The sequence below is a fragment of the Castanea sativa genome, chromosome 10 (genome assembly GCF_040712315.1).
Source record: "Castanea sativa cultivar Marrone di Chiusa Pesio chromosome 10, ASM4071231v1".
Lineage (NCBI taxonomy): Eukaryota > Viridiplantae > Streptophyta > Magnoliopsida > Fagales > Fagaceae > Castanea > Castanea sativa.
The window spans coordinates 24,640,683-24,667,823 of NC_134022.1; the positions used below are offsets into that span (position 1 = coordinate 24,640,683).

Below are 27,141 nucleotides of genomic sequence, written 5' to 3' on the forward strand. Positions count from 1 at the left end.
GTTGGTCACAATTTCATATATTATTATTTTATTTCGACCTATAAGAAATTGACTCCTCAATTATTGTAAAAATTTTGTGAAATTTTTTGTGTCAATATAACAACATATATGCCAGCTCATATAAATATTTAAAAAAAAAAAAACACAAACCGATGACTGAAGAAAAAGAAAAGCCAATGAAGTGATGAACAATACAAATTGAACAAACCAAAAAGTATCGTAGCTTTTACACATTCACACAACAAGTTTTACTATATTTTCACAAAACATTTTTTTTTTCAGTTGTGGTTGATCACTGTCTCATATTTTATTTCGACCCATAAGAATTTGACACCTCAATAATTGTAAAAATATTATGAAATTTGTTGTGTCAGTATAACAATATATATATGCCAGCTCATATAAATATTTAAAAGAAAAAAAATTATAAATCGATGACTAGGAAAAAAGGGGGGCATTGTATTTACAATACCAATTGAACAAACCAAAAAAGCACTGTAGATGCCGTAGATTTGTGCATTCGTGCTTTTTATACATATAAATAAATATAAGCCCATCAGTACACTCTCCCTTCCTAAAATTGGACACAAGGAAATAACATCCTTCAATTTTAGAAATCCCTCAAATGCTAGAAGGAGAGGGGAAGGCAAGCAAGGGAAGAGAGGGTTGAGAATTTGATGGATGTGATTAGGGTTTTGTTTAAGGGTCCAGCAATGTTTGACATTTTTAAGAAGTCTCAAATTTTGATCCTAAGAGCATTACCATCAGCTCTTCTATCTCAAATGTCATTTTCACACATAAAATCCTACTTTTTATATCTTAACACACCACTTTGTGTGTGTGAGTATATATATATATATACAAAATCCTCCACCACCCATACCCAATCAACCGCCACAGCCCACAACCACCGACCACCCCCACAAAATCAACCATCCACCACCAATATCAGCCACTGCTACCAAAAAAAAAAGAAGCAAACAATTCAAACAAACACTACAACCAATATTATCCCCTACACCAAAAATAAAAATAAAAAAAACCACAACCAATATTAGCAGCGGCGCTGGTGAGACCCATCCATTGCCACAAATCTACACCCACAACCTAATCAACCCACCACCACCATCAACCAATATTGGCAGTAGCACTGGTGAGACCCATTGACAGTCACAAATCTCACACCCACAACCCATAACCCAATCTGAGACCATCCTAAATCTCAAACCCATCCCAAATCTCACACCCATAACCCGATCAATCCACCACCATCAACCAAAATCAGCCAACCACCAACAATCAAAACAACCAACCACCATTAGAAACACTGCCACAACCACCAAAAGAGAGAGAGAGAGAGAGAGAGAGAGAGAGAGAGAGAGAGAGAGAGAGACGAGGTGTGGAGAGAGGAGAGATCGGTAGCTCTAGGCAAGATCGGCGGGCGGCGGCTCCAAGTGAGATCGGTGACACGACAGCAACTTGAAGTCCGCGGAGTAAAGTGAGGACGATAAAGGAAGAGAGTGAGAGATAAAAAAAAATGAGAGTGAGAAAGAAATAGGGAGCAAGGGAGAGATGGAGACTAGAGAGGAGAGAGAGAGAGCTGTGTTGCAGACAAAGAGAGAGATATGTGTTGGGAGGAGAGAGAAAGTAAATAAAATATGCAAAAAAAAAAAAATTGGGATTGATGTCCGTATCGTCTCATATTTGAGACGGTACTGTAGCGGTGTGCCAAAAGTTTTAAGATTTGAAATACCTGATGAGGATTGGTTTTTGGTGTTTGGTGTGTCAAATGCCAAATATTTGGCATTTAACACACTTGATGGTAGTGCTCTAATAGGCTAACACTACTGTGTCCATGAGGCCATGAGCTCCTTGGTGCCACTCAAGTGACACCCTGTGCTGTGACGGTGAATGTTTGTTTTTCAATTAAAATGTAATTTGTATTTTCTCACTACCATAGTGCCATTAATGGTATTTGAGACTTCAGACTTGAGACCTAACTTATTAAGCATTCTCCATCCATCAAGTTATACATACAAGAGCATTCACATTAGTCTATATATAATAAAAAAATGTGTAGAATTTACACTGTTTTGCCTAAAAATAACTCACATCAGTCTGTGTAAATTTACACTGACACTATTCATTTTATATTTAATTGTTTATTCTTTCTTTACTTATCTTGAGGATGAAAGAAAAGAGTGGATGATGGTTTTGTGTGTGAAAAAAGAAAAACAATTAAAAAATCAAGAAAATTTGATATTTAATAAAATATAGTGTAAAATAGATAATTTGATGTGAGGTATTTTGAAAAATAAATATGTAAAAAAAATAAATATATATATATGCTAAAATAGACAGAAATTTTTGGACTATGTAAGTTTGTCTACAAAACACACCTATTAATTTGGGATACAGATCTTGTGCAATATTGACACATGAAATACATGAAATAATTCATCTATGGCATTGGCACCTCACTCACACAGTGCCTAAAACATAGGATATATAATACTGTGTTGGGAAAGGGGGGAGGTGGAGAGAAAAGAAGAGAAGATTGGCCATTTCCTCCATTTGGTTGCTCAAGGAGAAAGAAAGATAGGGATAAAAGTTCCCCCGGGCCCACTTTTTTTAACCATCCCATTTTGGGCGAAATTGAAAGAGAAAACCTGACACTTCGATCAATTAAAAGTTAAAGTTGGTCCCTAAAAAAAAGTTTAAAAAATCTGAACCTCTACACGTCTTTGGTGTAATGGTTATTCTACAAGTATAAGTGTTTGCGGAGTGTAGGAGGTAAGGGCTAAGATTCAAGTATCTAGGAATGAGTTTTACACATATATATACTTAGATTAGGTTAGAGTAGAATTTCCATCTTATATGTAAAAAATAAAAAAATCTGACACTTTGACTCTTTATGACATTAAATTTACATTTTAATCCAAAATTTTACTTTCATCTCTCTCAAATTTAGGTGGGTATAAAAGTAAAAAGACGCATATGTTTCTTTCCATTTACAAACCAAACAAAGGAAAGCAAAATAATTGTTAGCTTTTCTCTTCTTATTTCCAAACATACATGAGAGAAATGTTTCCTTTTCTCTTATTTTATTTCATTTCTCTTCTTTCAGTTGTAACCAAACAAAGTGTAGAACTTAAAGTAATCCAGGAGCAATATATCAGACTCTCACATAAGATGTGAGTTCCATAATAACACAGAACACTGCTTTCAGACTACCTTTACTAGAGAGGGTTTTGGCTAGAAGCATTGCAATTTGTGGGTGTAATGATTAATTTTAAATTCTAGAAGCAAAGAAAAAAAAATTGTCAAAAGATAAAAAAGAAAAGGTGATAAAAAGCAACGTGCAAAAAAAAAAAAAAAAAAAAGAAATGTTAATGAGCAGCGTTGCGTTGAGTAGATTGCCGATGATTGATGAGTTCTGTTGTGTTGGAGTCAATAAGGGTCCCCCCATTCCTCCCGACACCACACAAGACTCTCTTCTCTTCTTCTAATCTTCTCTATGACAGACAGTCTGGCTGCTTTTGGCTGGCACGCGTGGTTGCCACAGGCCAGCCCTCGTGGAAAACTGGGAATGCTCTATTGCTACTTTGTGGGAATGGTCCACTTTCCCATCCCATTTTTATTTCCCATCCAACTATCCCTCCATCCTAGCCCAAATCATTCTAAACAAAATGCTAAAATATTAAAAGTTTTCCTGCATGATGATTACAAATTGAGATAATTAAGTTTCAACCATCTTATGAATAAATTTTGAATTTACTCTTAGTTATTAGTAACAATGTGTATCAATTTGTAATTTTGTAAGCTAAATGCTAATAAATTGATGTGAAAATAAATAAGATTAGTAAATTTTAATCACCTAATAAGTAAATTTTGAACTATCTATTTATGATTAATTACATGTCAATTTGTAATTTTATAAGCTCACAATAATAAAATATGGAATACCTTTACCACTAATATAAATAAATATATATATATAATTTTAAATTTAAAACACGTGCATATATTACCTTAATTATATATTATTGATTTTAAATGAGATAAAATTATATAAGCTAAAATATTATTCTATTCTAAAAAAAAAAAGCCTAAAATATTTTTTTTTTCTTAAAGTTTGCATGAAATTTGTTTTTCATGGCAGAACTTTTTTAAAGAGGTTTTTTGTTCCCAATAGTTAATCATTTTTATTATCACTATAGCAACACACAAATCATTCTCTCTTTTGTTCTCTGCCTCTCTCCCCTTTTTGAATACTTTGCCAAATGTCGTGTTGCAATTGTTGGTAGTCTATGCATTGTCATCAGGATGTTGTGGTGGTCGTTGGCGTTGGTGGTTGATAACGTTAACATGTTGTTGCATGTGGTCGATAGTGTCAATGTGTTGTAGATCTAAGATTTTTAGATTTTAGCGGGTTTTTAAGATCTAGGTATTTTTCATGTGGTGTTGTTGCATGTTGTAATATTCATAGATAACTAAATTAGCCACAATACTATATCATTATCCAATTTAAACTTCTTCTTTTTTTCTCTCCAAACATTTTTTTCCTAATCAACCCAAAATTTAGATCCTCATGAACAACATACCCCAAAGTGAACCCTCATTGACATCATTATCCGATTTAAGTATTACTTTTTTTCTCTCTCTAAACAATTGTTTTTCCTAATCAACCCAAAAATTAGATCCTCATGATCAACATACCCTAAAGTGAACCTTCTTTGGCTCAACAGTCATCCTGCCAGCACATGAGAAGCTTCATTAGCTTCTCTAGGAACCTAGTTAAAATTGCCATTGGCCTTAATTTGCCGCTCCAGCACTTGGATGTCTTTAACCAAAGTCAAAATTCTCCATGATATCGAAGAGCATTGCCCTTACACAGCTTGAATACAAACTTGATTATCACTTCAATATCTACATTGTTCAAATTGTTATCTTGCTAACTGTATAAACCATCTAAGAGAGAAAGAGAGAGCAAAATTTTGGCTAAATGTGGTTTTGAAGAATTTGTTGCTAATGAAGTGACTTTTGGTAGGTAAAATGTTTGTTTCTTTTTTGGCATCTTCGTATGAGAATACTCATACAGAATGTTGCCAGGCATAAAATTATTGCCAGATGCATAGATTGTTGATGAAAAAACATTACAAACATTGGAAACAATGCCAGGTAACAAGCCACCAAATAAAATTAATTCATGTGACGTTACCTTACAAATTTGTCCAGTTAGCCTAGGTAATAATGCAAAAATAATGGCATATCAATGCACCTTCATGAAACGTCTTGTTCAAGTTCAAGAAGGTCTACTCCTTTCCTTATATGGCATGCTTAATATTGGGCCAAAATGGGCAAATGCCCTTTTCGCGCAAAAAAAACAGCATTATGCCTTATTTCCCAAACTAATTAGATAAATGCCCCTCTTTTGAAACTCAATTTTCTCAAAATCGAGTTAAGCCCTATAGCGACATTTTAAGGAGCCTATAGTGGCATTTTGTAACTCGAGCTTCATGAAATCGAGTTATAGGATAAAAAAAATAATAATAAAAAAAAAAAAAACTTGCATGGAACTCGAGTTCATGAAACTCATGAACTCGAGTTACAAAACGCTACTATAGATCTTTAAAATGTCTCTATAGGTCCTTAAAATGTCGCTATAGGCTCCTTAAACCGTCGTTATAGGGCTCCAGTTTTTTTTTTTTTTAATTTAATTTTGAGAAAATCGAGTTTCAAAAGAGGGGCATTTCCCTAATTAGTTTGGGAAATGGGGCATTTCTCTAATTAGTTTGGAAAATGGGGCATTTGCCCTTTTTTTTTTTGTGCGAAATAGGCATTTGCCCATTTTCGCCCTTAATATTGTCCTAATTTAGATAAGTACGAGATAAGTTGGAAGCTCTGGTGATCAAACAAAATCAAATCCCTTCAACAATTTACAAGGACTATCACTATTTCGTGCCTAAGAGCAATTGCTTCAACCCCTTTATAATAGAAAAAGTGTATCATTTTACAAATTTTTGCACAAAATCTACCCACATAAGTCGTTCTATAACCCTATGTATTTTCAAAATTGTTATGGTAACCATTTATATTTAAAGCAACCGCATTAGTCATTCCAAAATAGAAAAGATGTTAGTTTTACACATTTTATCCAAAAAATACCTGCATTAGTGCTTGCATAACTTTGTATATATCCAAAAGTGTTACAGTAATCGTGCATATGTACACGGTTATTGTTGCTTTGCATTTAATATTTTAGTATTTTTTTTCTCTCTCCTCTTTGGCCCCACTCACCCTCACCTCACTCTCTCTTTTTCTCATTTGATCAGAACGGGTTATTACTTCCAACTCTCTCAGCTCTCTCTTTCTCTCATCTCATAATCTTCCTCTAGCTTCCATGGCTGAACATCACACCGCTAATCGCCACTCACCCTTGCCACAGTCGTGGTGGTTTTCCTTTGTTTCTCGTCAAAGCTCTCGCCGAAGCATCTCCAATCTCTCGTCGCTTGCCACAGCCACCTCTATGGTGGTATCACTTCTTCTATTTTTTTTTCTTTGATTGATCAATGAGTTTTGGGATTCTTTGTATGATTAGTGGGCTTTGAGATTTTTATCAATGGGTTTTGATCCTTTTTTATTCTTTGTTTGATTAGTGGGTTCTGGGATTCTTTTTTTGATTAGTGAGCTTTGGGATTTCATATGCATTTGGGTTTAATAGGGTTTCGGGTATTTGGGTTGAATGGGATTCCATATGTATTTGGGTTGATTTGGCTGGTTTGAGATTTCTTTAGATTTGGGCTTTTGGAGGCGGGTTGCATGATGAAAGGTGGGTTGATGATAGTGGTTGATCTCATTGATGGTGGCTAGGTGGGTTGATGGTGGGTGTGGATTGATCGTTGATGGTAGCTGGGTGTTGGTGATTTTTGGGTTGTGTTGGGTCTGAGAGAAAGAGAGGCAATGAGTGAGAGGGTTCTAGAGAGGAGTGTGGAGGAAATAATAAAAAGTGTAAAAAAATAAATATTTTATTGAATAAATTATTAGAACAGATTAATTGTTGTGGGCGTTTTGTAAAAGTGGGTGTGTAAAATAGAAATTTTTTTTTTTTTTTTTTTTGTAAAATAGACAAAAAATTTTACACCCACCGATGCAATTACTCTTACATGGTTATTGTAACTTTCTATTTGAGTTATAAGAATATATAATAGCAAGTGTATAATAGAAAAATGGGTAAAATTTATAGATTTTGGCCTAAAAATGACCTATATTAGTGAATGTATAATTGTGTAAATTTAAAAATATGCTACAATAACTGTGTAGATTTATATTAATACTATTCATTTTGCATTTAGTTTTTTGATTATTTCTTTATACATCTTGAGTATGAAAATAATGAAGGTCAGTTATTGTTACGTGTGAAGAGAGAGAAACAATTAAAATAATCAAAAAAATTAATATTTTTAATAAAATTTAATGTTAAACAGATAATCTAATGTAAAATTGAAAAAGTAAATTCTTATACAAAAATAGAAATAAATTTTTGCTTAAGATTATGCAAGTGCTCTAATATTACCTTAAAGGAAATCTTAGAGCATCCACATCAGATGGTGGAAAATCTTCTATAATACACAATTTTCTTCATTTTATACATTTTTGCCAAAAAACACACCTACGTCAGTGGGTGTAAAGTTGTCTAAAATTGCACAAAAATGTAAAAATGCTACAGTGGCCGTGCATATATACACGGTCACTGTAGCTTGTGTATAGATTAATTTAATAATTTCTTCTCTCTCCTACTACGCCTAACTCTCTCATCTCAGCTCTCTCTTTACCATTCATCACAGCTCTCTCTTCCTCTCATCTCTTTCCCGATCAGCTTCTCCTTCTTCAAAATCTCAGGCTGATCTCAGCGGAGATCTCTCGCGCCACGGACTGAATCCGATGGAGATCTCACGCGCCACGGACTGAGTCCGATCGACGAGTTTGGGCGGCGAGTTAGTTGGGAACGCTGATTAGCCTCTTCGATCCAACAATCCGTTTAGAAACGGAGGGTGATGGAGAATTGATCGGACATGGAGGGCGAAGCTCGTTACTACCTGGACAGCTCCAGCGCCTCCTCTGGTGCCATGGGGTTTTTTGTGAGGCCGAGGTCTCAAACTCTAGCGCCGCCGAAGATCGAGACGATGAGTCCTTGATGATGGGTTAAGGGGTCTCGATTTTCTGTGGGGTTTGGATTTACTGTTTGGATTTTTTGTGGGGTGATGGTGGTTGATGGTGGTGGCTGGGTGGGTTTGATGGTGGTGGCTGGGCGGCTGGTGGCTAGGTTTGGGTTGGGTCTGTGAGAGGGTTCTAAGAGGAGGAGAGGGAAGAAAATAATAAAAAATGTAAAAAGAATGAATATTTTATTGAATAAATGTGTAGAATAGATAAACCGATGTGGGTGTTTTGTAAAAGTGAATGTGTAAAATAGAAAAAATGGATTTTTTCGTGTAAAATAGACAGAAAATTTGAACGAGCTGATGTGGTTGCTCTTACCATATTCAAGCGGAGGAGCTTAGGGTTTGGGCTGCTCATCCCAAAGCAGTGGGCCATCTAACCCCTGGAACAGAGGCATTAACCTATGAATTATGAAACTATTAAATGATTGTAGGACCATGCAGCCCTCCCATATGAAACATAACATACAACAAACGAATTCTTATGGGATCGCTCAAAAGCCAGTACTTCCCTTGAGGCTTTTACACCGCCTCCGGCCATTTTTAACGCCAATAGAATTCCCATTACGTACGTTTCCATAGGCAGCAGTTGTGTGTGTGTGTGTGTGTGTGTAATGCTAGATACTCATACTAATAAGTAAAATGTTCAAATGAAAAAATAGCAATGTTATAGCTATATATAATAAATAATATGAAGGAGGCTTAATTATTTGATTCCAGAATATGAGAATATTTTTGCATAACATACTCACAAAATAATAAAACATGCCTCCAAAAATGTTCGTTGAGATGTGAAGAAAAAAACACATTTTGAAAGAGAATTATTCTATTCCACCATGTGATGTGACCTATCTTGATAAACTCATTAGATGGAAATAGTATATGTTAACATATAGAGTGTTGTGGGCTTTAGGCCCAACTAGTTTACTTGTTTAGCACTCTTACTTGTATAGCACTCTTACTTGTACTACACTCATATTTACTTGTATTGCACTCATATGCCTCCTATATAAAGGCACTCATGTATATTCTTTCAGTGAGAAATACAAGACTATTCAATTCAGTATTTCTAACATGGTATCAGAGCCACTGCTCTGACCTTTTCTTAGCAGTCTTGTCTTTATTGGTGTAACTCCGTTCTCAATATTGCTTCCGCTGTCACGACAACTGCCGCAGCCTTTCGCCGTTGAACCTTCGAGTCTTCCAGACATCGTCCTCAGGTTTCGGACCTGCAACAGCCGCCGTTGAGGAGTCCGAACACTGCAAAGACCACTGCCTTTTTCAGCACCGCCGTGAATATTGCTCCGAAAAATTTTCCGAAGGTATCACGAAGATCATCTTGCTCCGATCTATCTTTTTCGTGAAAACCTCACAGTTATCGGAGTCTCCACGCGCCCTCACGCGCCGCCAGAAGTTTCTGCACTGCAGTTCACGCGCCCACACGCCTCCACGCGCCGAACCAAGCCGCCACGCACCTGCTCACGCGCCTCCACGCGCCATACTGATCCTGCTGACGTCAGCCCTAGCCACGTCATCTGCCACGTCAGCTGCCACGTCAGCAAGCCACGTCAGCTACTGTTGACTTTGACCGTTGACTGTTGACCGTTGACTTTTCTGGAGTTGACTTTTTCAGTCCAGGTTCTCCTTACTCAGTTTTTCGCGTAGATTTCATTTTTGCAATCCATTTTTGCATATTTTGCTTCTAAATGAAGAATAAGGACAGGTCTTCTTCCTTTTGCAACAATCATCGCAGACAATCTAGTAAACGCTTTTGCAATTTTTGCAAACGTTTTGGCCATAATATTGAGACTTGCTTTCAGCGCAATAAATCAGCTGTTTCAGGTTCTTCTGCCACTATTGCTAACATTGAGAGTGTCCAACCAATGGCTCCCGTCTTTGCACAGTCTAAGTCTTCAGGTCGCACTTTCACCATGACCACAGATGACCTTAAAAACATCATCGCCAATGTCATTCGTATGGTTGGTAATGCATCTTATTCCTCTTCTCTCTCAGCTTTGTCCGGTATGTCTCCTTCCTCTTGGCTTATGGATTACGCTTGTTGCAATCACATGACACCTCACTCGTCCTTATTTTCTCGAACTTAAACCCGCACCACACCCTCTTACTATTCGCACAAAGAAATGGTTCCACAATGTCCGGTCATAATATGGGTTCCGTTTCAACCTCCAACTTCTCCGTTTCTCGGGGTCTTTAATGTTCCCGACCTTTCTTACAATTTGTTTTACGTGGGACAATTAGCCGAGTTGGGTTATCGAATCATATTTGATTATTCTCGGGTGTATTGTGCGGGATCCAAGGACGGGACAGAGCTAGGGACCGGTCCCGAGTTTGGCGTATGTTTCCGTGGACAACCTTCGTCTTCCACTTGTTGCTCCTGTTTCTATTGCCGCAGCTGCTGCGGTTTCCTCTATTCCTTCTCTTGCTCTTTGGCATGCTCGACTTGGTCACGCATCTTCTTCCAGTGTACAACAATTGGCTTCTAGAGGTTTGCTAGGTTCAGTGTCTACAGAAAATTTTGATTGTGTTTCATGTCAATTAGGAAAACAACCAGCTTTGCCTTTCAATTCTAGTGAATCTATATCCACTGATATCTTTGACCTTATTCATTCTGATGTTTGGGGACCTTCCTCTGTCTCTAGTATTGGTGGATCTCGATATTTTGTTGTCTTTGTTGATGATTACTCTCGCTATAGCTGGATCTTTAATATGAAACATCGTTCTGAATTATTGCAAGTGTATTCTAATTTTGCAAAAATGGTTGAAACTCAATTTTCTAAACGTATCAAAATTTTTCGATCTGATAATGCTCTTGAGTACACTCAATATACTTTCCAAGCTGTTTTGCATTCCTATGGCACTGTTCATCAACTAACTTGTCCAGGTATCTCTCAGCAAAATGGTAGAGCCGAACGAAAACTTCGTCATATTCTTGACACTGTTCATGCTCTTCTTCTCTCTGCCAAAGTTCCTGCTCCTTTTTGGGGCGAAGCTGCTCTTCATGCTGTTCATACTATTAATCGCATTCCCAGTCCTGTCATCCAAAATCAAACTCCATATGAGCGCCTTTTTGGGTCACCTCCAGACTATCACCACCTTTGCTCATTCGGCTCTGCTTGTTTCGTTCTTCTTCAGCCACATGAGCATAACAAACTTGAGCCTAGGTCAAGACTTTGTTGTTTTCTTGGTTATGCCGAAACTCAAAAGGGGTATCGGTGTTATGATCCTATTTCTCATCGTCTTCGTGTCTCCCGCAATGTTGTCTTTTGGGAACATCGCCTCTTTGTCGAGCTCTCTCACTTCCGTGCTTCTTTATCTTCCTCTTCTGTCTTAGATCTATTTCCAGATGAGACACAAATTCCTTCTGTGGCTGCTCCTGACCCTCCTATAGCTGATCCTGATCCTCTTGTAGCTACTCCTAATTCTCCTATTAACTTCTCTGTCCAACCACCAGAAATCCTTGATCCCTTTCCTAGTTCCCCTTTTAATGAACAGGTGGAAGATGAACAGGTCGAAGACGAGCTACCCAACCTTGATCCTGGTTCCCCTGCTCCTGCTCCGCCTGAAGATCATGTACAAGACATTCCACCTCGTCACTCAACTCGGGTAAGGTCTATTCCTGCACATTTACTTGACTATCATTGTTACACTGCCCTTGCTACATTGCACGAGCCTCACACCTATCGTGAGGCTTCCACTGACCCTTTATGGCAGATTGCAATGAAAGAGGAACTTGATGCATTATCTAAAAACCATACTTGGGACTTGGTCACTCTCCCCCCTAGGAAATCTGTGGTTGGCTGTAAGTGGATCTACAAGATTAAGACTCGCTCTGATGGGTCCATTGAGCGCTACAAAGCTCGTCTTGTTGCAAAAGGTTTTACACAGGAGTATGGGATTGATTATGAAGAGACCTTTGCTCCGGTTGCTCGTATCTCATCTGTTCGTGCCCTCTTAGCTGTTGCTGCTGCCAGTAAATGGGATCTTTTCCAGATGGATGTCAAAAATGCATTCCTTAATGGGGATTTGAGTGAAGAAGTTTATATGCAACCTCCTCCTAGTCTCTCTGTTGAATCAAACAAGGTTTGTCACCTTCGACGTGCACTTTATGGCCTTAAACAAGCTCCACGTGCTTGGTTTGCCAAGTTCAGCTCTACCATCTCTCGTTTGGGTTACATGGCCAGTCATTATGATTCTGCCTTATTTCTTCGTCGCACTGACAAAGGCACTATTTTACTTCTCCTGTATGTAGATGATATGATCATAACTGGTGATGACCTCAGTGGCATTCAAGAACTCAAAGATTTTCTCAGTCAGCAGTTTGAGATGAAAGATCTTGGACATCTTAGCTACTTCTTGGGTCTTGAAATCACTCATTCTACAGATGGACTTTACATTACTCAAGCCAAATATGCCTCTGAACTCTTATCTAGAGTTGGACTCACTGATAGCAAAACTGTTGACACTCCAGTCGAGCTTAATGCGCATCTGACTCCCTCAGGGGGGAAACCATTGTCTAATCCCTCTCTTTACAGACGCTTAGTTGGCAGCCTAGTTTATCTCACTGTTACTCGTCCAGACATTTCCTATGCTGTTCACCAGGTGAGCCAATATCTGTCTGCTCCACGATCGACTCACTATGCTGCTGTTCTGCGCATTCTTCGGTACTTAAAGGGCACTCTCTTCCATGGTCTTTTCTACTCTGCTCGGTCTCCTCTTGTTCTCCGTGCATTTTCTGATGCTGATTGGGCAGGAGATCCCACTGATCGCAGGTCCACCACTGGTTATTGCTTTCTTCTTGGTTCTTCTCTGATTTCTTGGCGAAGCAAGAAACAAACTCATGTGGCCCGTTCTAGTACTGAAGCAGAATATCGTGCCCTTGCTGATACCACATCTGAGCTTCTTTGGCTACGATGGCTTCTCAAAGACTTAGGTGTGTCGACATCCTCTGCTACTCCTCTTTATTGTGACAACAAAAGTGCCATTCATATTGCTCACAATGATGTCTTTCATGAACGGACTAAACACATCGAGATCGATTGTCATTTTATCCGTTATCATCTTGTCCATGGTGCTCTCAAGCTAATCTCAGTCTCCTCTACAAATCAACTTGCAGATATCTTCACCAAGTCACATCCTAAGGGACGCCTTCGTACTTTGGTTGACAACCTCAAGTTGGTCTCACATCCACCTTGAGTTTGAGGGGGGCTGTTAACATATATAGTGTTGTGGGCTTTAGGCCCAACTAGTTTACTTGTTTAGCACTCTTACTTGTATAGCACTCTTACTTGTACTACACTCATATTTACTTGTATTGCACTCATATGCCTCCTATATAAAGGCACTCATGTATATTCTTTCAGTGAGAAATACAAGACTATTCAATTCAGTATTTCTAACAGTATACACGTTCAAAACTCATTTTGGATCTTCTAATAAGCAACCTATTCTTCCTCCTGTTGTTTCTGAACAATTGAAGAAAGAAGGATGTCGTATAGAGAACTGAAGAATTTAAACAGAAAGATATCTCACCCCATGGAATAAATAATTGAGATAAATAATGGAATTATATACCTTAATTCTTACGTACATGCTAAGATAATTACAATACTCGCACGAGCTGAAATCAGGTGGTTCTTGAATCAACGTGGCACTAGAATCAGGCGGTTCCATCCATCTACGATTTCGATTACAATCAAAGTTGAACTTGATGAAGGTAAATTAAACCCTTGTGGGCCGTACCGCGCGTACTCATTTCCATTTATGTTTTTATTATTCAAACCAAAACTATATATTAGGATAATACATTTAAATGAGTTATTTCCATCCATTTGAAAGTATAGTTATACCTTCTTCTTCTTCTTTTTTAGAAGCAAAAGTATAGTTATACCTAAAAGAGAAACATGTGATGCTTTAAAATTCGGTACACTCCATTTTTAGATAAAGTAATTTTTGAAGAGAGTTTCAGATTATAGCGTCCGCTCTTAATAATAACTGCTTATCATCATATTAAGATACCAATTAATTTTTGGTGTAGGCGAAGATCGAATTTCAAATCTTTTATTTTAATTTTAAGTTTTTTTATTAAACCAAATTATTTAAATTAATAGGTACATACGTAATAACACACTCCCATCAGTCCCATGGCCCTGGGAATTAATTATTTCGTTATTGTAACATCATATTAAATTGGTAACTGAATAAATTCTTAATTAAATTAAGTGTTCGTGTCAACTGTCAAAGTCAAAATATGAATCTATGACTTATCCTTTGTTATCATTCCAGCATGGATTTGACTGTACCTGCGCTGCCGTTGAGTGTCTCTTATCCATGAATGAAGAAATTGTAAAAGAAACCTAATATATATATATATATATATATATATACACACACACACACATACACACATATACATACATACACGAGAAATGATATTTTCATAATATTTTAACAACAAATTATATTGTTACTAATTGAAAAAAAAGTAATTTTAATGGTGGGTTTAAACTGAAACTAGTAACAACTCATCACTAAAATTTGTTGTAAAAATGTATGTACCCTCTATTATTATTCCAACATGGATTTAATATCACTTTAAAGGAAAATATAAAAGTTGTGAAAAAAATCAATAGTTTTTTTTTTTAATAAAAATTTTATAAAAATATTTTCTAAACCAATATCCTAGTATTACCCCTGTATCACTGAATCCTTGATTAGACAATTATGATGGACACAAAACAACACATTCATTGAAGCCACACAAAGACTTCTACAACCAAACCAAACCGGCGTTTTTGATAAAGTAACTATAAAATCCAAACTATATCATTAGTAAGGCAACGTTTGAAACAATTTGGATTTCTAACAAATCAAGTCCTTTGGACTCGATTTCCCCATGGCGCCAACAATTGAGGTGGACAATTAATCCAGCTGTATGTCCACCTGTAAATCGAGTTCATTGGACTCGTTTTCCAAAATCGAGTCCAAAGGACTCAAGTTTCTGGTGTCTGAGCCCACCACCTTCTAATTTCATATGCCTGGTCATGTGGATCTATTTAATAGAAATCGAGTCTAATAGACTCGATTTTCTGTCTGGTCGCCACCTGGACAAATCGACTGCATTAGACTCGATTTTTTTTAATGGAAATCGACTCTACTAAACTCGATTTTTATGAATGGTCCCCAGCCCGTCCACGTGTCATGTGAGTCCCAACTAAGACCTTTTTCCCCCCTTACCCGGCTCACACCCTCTCTTCTACTCTCACACCTCTCTTCTGCTCTCACAACTTTCCTCTCTTCACTCACACAACTTGCCTCTCTTCACTCACACAACAATCACACTCAACTTTCATCAACTCTCAGGTAATGTTTTTACAATATTGATAATATTTTTTGCTAGTTAATATTGTGGTTATTTGCTAGATTTTTTTTTTTTAAGAAACAATTAGAACATATTAGGAAAATTTTTGTTTTTTAGTTTGAAAATTTTTGTTTTTTTGTTTGTTAGTGTAAATATTGTGATTAATTTATTTGTTAGTATATTGTGGGTAGTTTATTTGTTAGTATATTGTGATAATTTGTTATTTTTTTAATTATTATTATGATTAATTATTGGGAATACTTAGTACTAAATATTGTGATTAATGTTATTATAACATATTTGGAAATATTGTTTTTTTTTTGTTAGTGTAAATATTGTGATTAAATTATTTGCTAAGTTTTTTATAAAAAAATTAATATTGTGATTAATTATTGGGAATTTTTAGTACCAAATATTGTGATTAATTATGTTATTACAACATATTGGGAATATTTGTTTATTTTTTGTTAGTGTAAATATTGTGATTAAATTATTTTCTAGGTTTTTTAAAAAAATTAATATTGTGATTAATTATTGGGAATATTTAGTATTGGGGAAATATTTAGTACCAAATATTGTGATTAATTATGTTATTACAACATATTGGGAATATTTTTTTTGTTAGTGTAAATATTGTGATTAATAATATGCTAGGTTTTAAAAAAAAAATTAATATTGGGAATATTTAGTACTAAATATTGTGATCAATTGTTAGGAATATTTAGTACTTTTAGGTTTTTGTCATTGGTATGAAATGGATTATGAGTTTGATACCTAAGACACCCATTACAGGCTTTTTAGAATAAATTATTTCAAGATATAGTTGTTTAAAATTTGTAACAAAGATTTCAATGGGTAACTAGTTGGTATAATATTTTTGTTCATCATATCTTATTTGAATGGGTTTTGAAAGTCATGCCTCTAGAATGATTTGGATATGAGTATATGCAAATTTGGTTGAGGTTAGTATTGTTGGCATGTCATACGCAAAGTTTTGTGATTGATGTTGATTGAGAGTTATAAATTTGTCACTAACACAATTGCACTTGATGATCTATAGGTTGGTAATGATCTATATAAATATATATTACGGTGGATCCCTTAGCAATGTCAATCCTTATGACAGATTTCCATTTCAAGGTCCGGGTATCTAGTGCTGTTATATGATGATACGCCGTAAGTTGAAGACCCTGAGTGATTTGAAGATAAAAATTATGGAAGAACTGCAACTGAACCCTGCTTTGCATGACATACATATTACTTTTCGTTCTCCACATGAAGTCCTCAATCATTGCATTAATTACAGATATATGGCGATAACAGAAGATAAACATGTGAATTTCATGTTTCACAACATGCGTTAATGGGAACAAGTAGCAAATTTTGAGTTGTACATCACTTCGGAGCCGCGTGCGAAAGTCGGCGCAAATTTTGAGTTGTACATCACTTTGAAAGCTTATTTGAACCTTTTCTTGACCAATTGGAGACGGTAAAGGTAATTACCCAGGGAACTTGTAATGACAAACTTTAAAAGGAAGCTATATCCTTTTAAAAAAAATAAATAAATAAAAAAGCAAGGAACTTAGATAGAATCAATTACCTGAGAGTGAGAGAGAGACCGTGAATGACCTAACAAGGCTCGAAAAGATGCTAGGATCGCAGAGATGGTGGGTTAGAGAGATGGTTAGAGTCCGATGAGGAGATGAGCCAACGACAACAGAATGAGCCACCGATGAAGCTGAGCCGCCGATGAGTTGAGAGGAGAGAGAGAGAGAGAGAGTCTCGTGCTTGAGTGGGTTTGAGCGTCTAGGTGTTTAAGAGTGAGAGTGAGAGACTGTAAGAGAGATTGTGAGCGAGATGGTGTGAGACTAAGTGAGTATTTGAATTTTTGTAATTTTGAGAGTGAGAGATGAGTGTGATCTGTGATTTTGAGAGTGAGAGCGAGAGACTGAGAGTGTTTTGGTGAGAGTGATCTAGGAGTTTAAGTGTTTGGGACACGTGGACGACTGAACAGAAATTAAGTCCAAGAGACTCGAGTTCTTAAAACGACTCCAATATACTCAAGTTTTATATCTACGTGGACATATTATCCACCTCAGCTAGTACCACGATTGGGAAATCGAGTACAAAGTACTCGATTTATAAGCCCAAAATCGAGTTCATTGGACTCGATTTGTTAGAAACCAAATTAGTTTCAAACGTTGGCTAACTAATAATATTGTTTGAATTTTATAGTTATTTAAAAAATTAGGTCAACTAAACCACATTTCACGATTGTAATTTGCACCAAATTCTAGGTGTTTTTTTTTTTTAATTTTTTATTATGGGCAACTTCTAGGTGTTTATCACAAGGCCCACTTGATCCATTCATAAGTTCCGTCACTAGCTTGGCTTGTGTATCAAGCGATAGATGGCTGATTTTTTCTTAAATTATACTAGCCTCTGAGCATGCGCTCACGCGTGTACTCAGAGACTCTTCTATTTTTTAGGTAAAGATTAATAATTTTGCATTTATTATAATTTGGGATTTCTACTTTTTTCCATCACAAATATATATATATATATATATATATATATAAGGGTGTGATAAATACGTGGGGTGAGTTTTATAGATTGGAGGAGTTTCAAAATTAACAAAAGAGTGGTCCTATTTTGTAGGGAGTTAGTGAGTAGATGTAAAAATTTAAATCAACGTAAAAGTAGGAGTTTATTAGAAGAAATAAGGCATGTCAACATAGAAGTAGGAATTTATTATTTTTGTCAATTTACTATTTTAACTCCATTTTTAAGTTTTAGGTAGGGTATTTTTGACAGTAAAAAAGTAATAACTAACTTTCTTTTGTCAATTTACAATTTTAACCCCATTTTTTAATTTGTTGGTTAATTAATTTAAGAGTATTTTTAACAAGAAAAAAAACAATAACTAACTTTATGAATCCACTTAATATATACAGATAAAAGTAAAGTTGAGAAATTATTACCTATCTTCTTTTTATTTGTATTGTCCTGGATAAGATCGCCTTTTTTTTTCCCTATCCAACAGTAATCAACGTGCCGACCACACACCCAACCTTATTACACCATCGTTGCTTTGCCAACTTCTAAGGTCCCAAGTTTTGCTGGTTAATGAAATGGAATGTTTATTAAATTAAAAAAAAGTATATATTTTCAAGTTTTGCTTATTTTGTCGCTGCTAATCTGGACCGGCGGGCCCAACATTGTGTGTGAATTGGGCCCTTCTCAATTGCTGAGTCCGAAGTGACTCCCCTCCTCAAAAATAATAATCATATTTCTTACAGTAACGTTGGTTACACTAACGTTGGTTTTCTTTTTTCTTTTTTCTAAAATCATTAAAAACGTTGTTCAAACTAATCATTCTAAGCGAGTAAACGACAATGTACAAAGAGAGAGAAAAGAAAAATGACACGTAGTGTAATTATTATTTTTTTTTCAAAATACACACGTGGTGTAATTGGGAATTTATGTTCACCTTCTTCTTAAATAAACTGCATCCGGACAAACTCATTAACAACGAATGTGTCGTGTGATTAGGAAACTCTATCTGTTATAAATAAGTCCCATAATAAGCACATAGAACTATATTTTCTACTCCTGTTTCACAAGGAGAGAGGGAGAGAGATTTTGCTCCCAAAAAAAAAAAACAGAGAGGGAGAGAGATTTGCATGTTCTTAACACATTTCTTTGTTTCATTTCAAGAGCACGCATTTTTCGCACCATTTTTCTGTTTATATATATTTTTTTATTGACAAGGATCTCCACATTCTCTCCGTTTTACGTATCCACATTTCACACGGCTTTTTTATGGTCATAAATCACAATGTTTGTGTACCATTCCTCAAAAGTCTCATTCTCTCTGGGACTAGTTTGATCAGCCATTCAGACACTTTAAAGCTAAACAATCTCTCACTTTTTTTCTCGTTTCATTAATTTCTAAGCAAACCCAAGAAAACCTTGATCCCACTGCATTAGAGTCAGATTATCAAGTTTTTGCAGAAAAAAAAAAGAAGTGAAAATGGCTATCTGATTCTCTGTTTTCTTATATAAAATTAGATTACAGACTTGAACTTTTTGGTTTCTTGGGTATAGATTAATAGAGAGAGAGATAGTGTGTGTGCGTGAAATAAGGGTGTAGAATCAGTATCAGAATCTGATGGCTGAGTTTGGAGCAAAATGGGGTTGGGGTTTGAGATGGGTGTGGATGGTTATGATGTATTATCTGATAGCTTTGGTGGTTGTTTCGGGCGTTTCGGCCCAAAGGGAGCTGAGACTGGAAGCTTTAAGTTTCAATGGAACTGAAGAAATACCTGAATCCAATTACCTTCTCAAAGCTGTAAATTTCTTGTGGCAAGCCAACAAATCGGGTTATCACCACGTCTGGCCGGTATTTTTCATTTTCAATTTCACTGTTTTTCTTTTATTCCTTCTCTTTTTACTTTCCTCCTATCAAAGTCCTTTTCGATTTAAACTATATTACTTTAGATTCTTCTATATATATCCACATGTTAATCAATGATCAAGTAGTTTTAGTTGTGTGCTTAGACTTTTATAATTAATCGCTTTTGGTGGATTAGTGGTCCTATTGGAAGTGCTTGTGGATAAAGTATGGTATATTATTTTTGGTTGTGGCTAGATCAAATGGTCTTGTCAACTTTTATGTACATTTTGATGTTAAACACTAGTGTATGTAGTTGTATACTTTTATGGTGAAAATGGACTGGAAATGGAATTTTTTTGGGGTTGATTTAAAATATGGGTCACTGTAAATTTTGCTTTGCAGGAGATCAAATTGAATTGGCAAATTATTGTCGGTTCAATAGTTGGATTCTTTGGAGCTGCATTTGGGAGTGTTGGTGGCGTTGGTGGTGGTGGCATTTTTGTTCCTATGCTTACTCTGATTATTGGGTTTGATCCCAAATCAGCAACAGCTATATCAAAATGTAAGAGAACGTGTATTTTTGTATTAGTTTATTTTCTTAAAGGTTGGATAATCTTAACAATAACAATAACCAAGCCTTAATCTCAAAAAATTTGTGGGTTTGGCTATGGATTTCAGGCCGGCTATGACGGTAGATATTCTTAAATCGTTTCTTAAAGAAACTCACTTTGGATTGAAATACCTAATCTTGTTGAATCCTAAGATAGAGGATGGTAAAAAAGAGGAACTTTCTTTTTTAAATGAAAGGAACATCACGCATGCTGTTTAGAATGATTAAAAGATTTATTTGTGTGGGGGTAAAGACTTTTTTTTTTCTATAGTTTCTTTTCAAACCACTTGACTTCCAAAGCTCTTTTTGGCTGGAGGATGGAAAATGTAGGAAGGATTGAAAACTATTTGTGTTTTCTTTCATGTGTATTTGGTAGAGAGGATGAAAAAGTGGAATAATAGAGAATAAATTACTATTATGCCTTTATTAATTTAAAGTAATAAAGATGAAAAAGTGGTAGTAGTTCTGTAATTTTTTTTCTATACATTTTCTTTATTCTTTTCTTTCCAATCTAGAAAGAAAAAGACATGGTGGACCCAAGTGAAAAACTCCATCCACCCCATTTCTTTTTCTCTCCCTTTTCACTTCAACCAAACAATGTAAAATTTCATTTTCTTCTCCCTTTTCCTTCCCCCATTTCCATCATCATCTCCCTTTTCACCCCAACCAAACATAGCTGAAGATTCTTGACCATGCAAACTGGTTACTCCCTTGGCATGAAACCTTTATTGTTTGAGCCAAGTTGACTAGTCATTGAATTTTATGGTGAATCTAAAGTTTTGAAGTTTGGACATGGTTGACTTTTGATTTTGGAAAACACCTTTAGCTATAGTGTGATTCCTTCACTTTGTATTAAACAATGGTGTAATTAACAAAATCAGAAATTTCGTCTGTTGTGTCAGGTATGATCATGGGTGCCGCAGCCTCAACTGTTTACTACAACCTTAAGCTAAGGCATCCTACACTTGATATGCCCATTATTGACTATGATTTAGCACTGCTCATCCAGCCAATGCTTATGATGGGCATTAGTATCGGAGTGGCTTTCAATGTTATATTTGCTGATTGGATGGTCACGGTTTTGCTTATTGTTCTGTTTATAGGTAATGATTAGAGGAATTGTAGGTAATGATTAGAAGAATTGTCATTCCTCTATTTAGGCATTTTCCTCCAATAACACCCTTGTTTGATTCTGGTGGCTTGCAGGCACATCAACAAAGGCATTCCTTAAGGGTGTTGAAACATGGAAAAAGGAAACCATTATGAAAAATGTAATTACATAAATTTTTTACACATACATGCATGAATTTGGGCCATGAATACATTCATTTTCATGTTTGGTCCAAATTCCCATTTATTTTTCTGTTATTACAAATTAATTGCTTACCATTGAACCTCAACTTTTCAAATTTTAGGAGGCTGCTAAGCGACTGGGCTCAAATGGTGAGTTGATTCACTATTCCTCTAATTGTATAAAAGTCATAGAGTTAGCATTGCTTGGAGTTATTTTCTGAAATCGGCATTCAAAATTGTGTCCTGTTCCATCAGGTTCTGATGGTGCAGAAGTGGAATACAAGCCTCTTCCTGATGGCCCAAAAAATGACACTCATAAAGACACCAAAGAACCAGAGGTAATAATACACTGTTAAGCTATTATGGGTGCCATGGAATTCTGGAAGCTAAATCAATATAAACATTGCAGGTTACTATTATTGAGAATATATATTGGAAGGAACTTGGACTTCTTGTTTTTGTCTGGATTTCATTCCTTTTCCTTCAGATTGCCAAGGTTTAGCCTCTTCTGCTGTTATCTTCCCTCAAAAGTTTTATATCATGCAATCTCTACTTGATCATGTAACATCAAATGCTCATTTTAAAATATTAATTTCCCATTGATAACAGAATCATACAGCTACTTGTTCAACAGAATACTGGGTGTTGAATTTCTTGCAGGTATTTCTATTGACACTAAAGGCCTCCTGTTTTCTTTCCTTTCAATGTGTGTATGCCTTTGTGTGTGTTGCGTTGCTTGTTGAGGATAAATTACCTAACACTGTCTACAGATCCCTATTTCTTTTGGGGTGTCTTTGTACGAGGCAGTTAGCCTTTACAAGGGACACAGAGTTATTGCATCCAAGGGAGATGAGGGGACAAATTGGAAAGTACATCAGCTGATTTTCTATTGTGCCGGCGGTGTACTGGGAGGAATAGTTGGTGGGCTGCTTGGCCTAGGTGGAGGGTTTATTATGGGTCCACTATTTTTGGAGCTGGGAGTACCCCCTCAGGTCTGTTTGTAGTTTTTATTGAAACACATAAAATCATCATTCATGTACAAGATGCTTTTGAAATTATCTGGAACTACGAAATTATTTGGTATTTGTGAATAACTTGCAAAGCAATGGTTAAGAAATTAGAAATCCAACCATCTCCTTCTTATGTCGCATTTTTATTTTATTTTATAAGGCTGAGTATGCTGTTAAAAGTTAGCAGGTTTTAAGCTTTTTGGATAATTCAGTCCCATGACTTATTGTCCAACTAGGTACTCAAAGCTAAACCAGTGTAAATGTAAAATTGCTAGTGAGTAATCATGCATCTCTGCGTCGCCAAATAATAAAAAATAAAGATGTAAAAGATCTCATTGTTTACAAATATATCATCTACAACGTTGGATATCTTCTGTGCAGGTCTCAAGTGCCACTGCCACCTTTGCAATGACCTTCTCATCATCTATGTCTGTTGTGGAATACTATCTTCTGAATCGTTTCCCTGTTCCTTATGGTAAGTCAGTACCCTACAACACCCAGATAATCTCTATAAAATTGTGCTTTCTTATGTTTTTGATAGTCATGTAACATCTTGATCATTTGCAACTTTTATGGCAGCTCTCTACTTTGCTGCTGTGGCTACTATCGCAGCCTTCATAGGACAGCATGTTGTGAGAAAGTTGATCATTTTATTTGGGAGAGCATCACTGATCATCTTTATTCTAGCCTTCACAATATTTGTTAGTGCAATTTCACTAGGTGAGCATTATTGTTCCCTTTTATATTGCTTATTGAACTAGCTTTTCCATAAATTTTAAATTTTTTTTATAAATGCCTACTTTTCCATTAACTTTAAAATATGTGAACTTGAATTCTCAAATATTAAATGGTCTGTTTGTTAGGTGGAGTAGGCATATCAAACATGATTGGGAAGATTCAGCGGCATGAATATATGGGATTTGAGAACCTCTGCAATTACGATGCATAGCTTGTTTTTCTTTTTCTTTTTCTTCCTACCTTTGGTTTCTAATGTTAAACATAGTCCTGAGGATGTAAATTTTCTTTACACTTTTGTACCACTTGTTGGGTCTTATGATGAAGTGCTTCAAGTAATTTCTTCAAATCCTTTGTTATTTATGCTTTCTATGTTTTATCTTTTCATGAGAAATCTCTGGTGCATTTGGCCACCAAGAACACATGAGAAGAACATGTACAATCTTACTGCAAGAAGTTATACAATCGCTTTTTATTCTTAATTTTTCTATTTTCCTTTTTTTCCCCACCCCTCGTAAACAACCAACTAGCCATATTTTCCAAGATCTTACACCATGTTTGGGAGTTCTTAAAAGAATGAAATAGAATAAGAATATATTGTATCTGCTCTAAGCCTCTAACTTTATATTAGAAGGTTCTGTTCTCAAATATTAATGGCATTTGGCTTATATTATTACTCAATCATGTTTGTCATACGAATTGAAGAGTTGCAAAATGAAACTCTTTTCTCGCATTTACTCTTATCACGCTCATCGTTAGTCGTTAGACTCGGTTACTATGCATACGGCAGTTGGTGATTATTGTTTGAAACCATGGCAATTGGTGATATGAAGAAACTTTTTTCTGTACACACCCTTATGCTGTGAAAGAACACAGAGAATTTCTCTATTGGAAGAAAACTGTGATTAATGACTTAATGAGCAAAGTTTGTACAATATATACCAAGAGAAACCAGAAATGGAAAAATATCTAGAAACTGTTATAACAGCCAATATATTTCTACATGATTCTAATAACTACCTCTCCCATGTGCACACGTATGACCACTAACAGGTTTAATATGCAAATACTAAAACGACATTGTTTTCTTTTAATTGAGACACGTGTAGTTTTCTTCTTAGACGACGCCGTTTTTGGTGTTACTGTCGGAATAGTGTCTCCTTTTCCTTCTTCAACCTCTTCAAATTTGTAGTTGGTGCTTCTATTCCCCTCAAACGAAAGGGGAATCCCCCACATGAGTATTTGCCAACTATAGTATTTACTACTAGCTACTTTTTTTTTTTTTTTTTTTTGAGAAGGATCTACTTTATTATTTGTTTCAAATAAGTTTATTGTTCGTCACAGGTTATATTGAGATAAGATAAAACTAGACATGCATTAAAAATAAAGGGGGATTATATTAAGATGAGATAAAGAAAACCTTGAAACACATTTGAATTTTTAAGGATTACAAATTGGAAAAAAATAGGTCAACTCGAATATGGCTTGTGTCCAGTGTTTTTTTGCATGGGATACGCTAACATATATCCAAAGTTAAATACGTGTCTGAACCATAGTATGTCTAACGTAAAAGTCATGGGACACAATCTTTATCCAAGCAACTCAAGGTCAAAATCACATTTTCACCTAACTATGCTCTCGTGAGAAATCAATTTGGTTATGTATTGTATTATTTAATTATTCAAGAAGTAAGAATAAAGGGTCTCGTAAATGTATTTGTCAAACCCGTACTTTATTGCTTACGATGCATGGCCACAGTGCCTGCAACCCCTGAACTCAAGGCTACCACAATTTTACCCTTTTCAGCTTTTCTGCCAATCTTAATGCAATCCAGTAATGCATGATGCTTCTATGTCGATAAGTTGTGATGTCAAAGGACATGTGGGGATGCATAGAATGGAAAAACAGTTATTTTTAATCTCTAGGCAAATGTTAAGGTGCAAAAAAGAAAAGAAAAATTGTCAGAAAAAAGTAAAGAGAAAGACATCAAATAGTACTTATAAAGTTGGAAAAAAAATGAGATAAACCTATAAAAAAGACAAATTATCAATGAAATTTCAAAAAAATTGTTGTTAATAGGCACTTTGAAAGAGCCCTTATTCTACCAAGCTATAGAATTATAGTCAATAGTTTCATATATAATTCAACCAAAACTCTCTCTCTCTCTCTCTCTCTCTCTCTCTCTCTTAGAGTCTTAGTACTTTTTCTCTGCAAGAGGAATCATTGCCGGTCTGAATGATGATTTGAATTATGTAGGTGTTTAATTGGGGATAAGGTTAAGTAGTAATGTAATTTGGACCAACAAAGGAAAATGATAAAAGTTGCAACTTGCATGACAAAAAGAAGAGGGACTTTGCCTCATTCAGCAAAAAAAAAAAGGAGAGGGACCAATTTGTCATATGACACAGACGCACGCACGCACGTAAAGAAGATGGAAGTAGAATCGAAGATTAGTGGCTCCTGCTCCACTCGTGTAAAAGTCAATATTGGAAAACAGAGAGCAAACTTTTGATACTTTATAGGAACCAAATTGGAAAATAGAGCAAACTTTATTGACTAGATTGAATCAATTTACAATCATTAAGTTTTTTTTTTTATTGTTATTTTTGAAACTCTATGGACCGATTTGGAAAATAGATCGAACTCTAAAAGGCCAAATCGGATCGATTTACAGATTTACAGATTTGAAATTTTAGAAACCAAACTGAAAAGTGGAACAAATTTTAGGAATAAAAAATGTTGTTTGCCCATTATTTGTTTAGTTGTTTTGGGAAATGGAATGTATTTATTTTTTTTACAAAACTACGTAAGGAGGACTAGAGGAGCAACCCAAGAGATAGCACAATGGACTAAGAACCATAACTTATAAAACAAATTTCAATAGTTAAGAGCTTTTTGTTCCCATTCCAAGAGGGTTTGTGTGATAGAAAGAAACAAAAACAATTTTACTAGCATTACACTCCGTTTGTTTTTATTTAAACTTTTTTCTAGGATACATTTTAATAACTGATTATTTATGTTTGGTTGTGAGACTAAAATGAATAAAAAAATTTTGTTGTTTAGAATCGCACAGAAAATTATTAATATTTCTTGTAATTTCAAATAATTGTATAAAAAAATCTATCATTCACGAAAACAAAATCCAAATGAGAAGATTTTTTTTTTTTTTTTTCTAATTTTGGAATCTCAAATGGGAAAAAAAACATCAAATCTGGAACCTACGAGATTCTTTTTTTGGAAAAATGATTGGTTTATGTAAAAAGAATAAATAACTTTTTAGACCTTAAAAATTTAGGTATGGTAATTTAAACCTTAGAATTTTAGGCATGGTAACAAAAACTAAAAATCACAAAACAAAAAACCATTCAAAAAAAAGATCGGAATTTGCACCGCTGTAAGTTCCTTTAAAAAACTTCCGCCCATTTTCTCTTGTGCGTTATAAATACTTTGTTTTTGTTTTTGTTTTTTTTAAATAGAGGTTTTGGGCCAAAATAAACGGA

General features: G+C 35.5%; 1 protein-coding gene across 1 annotated transcript; it reads left to right on the forward strand.

The window, feature by feature from the left end:
• Positions 1 to 19,221: 19,221 nt before the first annotated feature.
• LOC142613747 (sulfite exporter TauE/SafE family protein 3-like) lies at positions 19,222 to 24,123 on the forward strand. Its single transcript, XM_075786232.1, has 12 exons — positions 19,222 to 19,999; positions 20,396 to 20,555; positions 21,506 to 21,706; positions 21,810 to 21,874; positions 22,019 to 22,046; positions 22,152 to 22,234; positions 22,306 to 22,392; positions 22,506 to 22,556; positions 22,667 to 22,888; positions 23,288 to 23,381; positions 23,486 to 23,626; positions 23,770 to 24,123. The coding sequence occupies exons 1-12, from the start codon at positions 19,769 to 19,771 to the stop codon at positions 23,853 to 23,855; spliced, it is 1,449 nt and encodes a 482-aa protein (XP_075642347.1). The 5' UTR covers positions 19,222 to 19,768; the 3' UTR covers positions 23,856 to 24,123.
• The last annotated feature ends 3,018 nt before the right edge of the window (positions 24,124 to 27,141 follow it).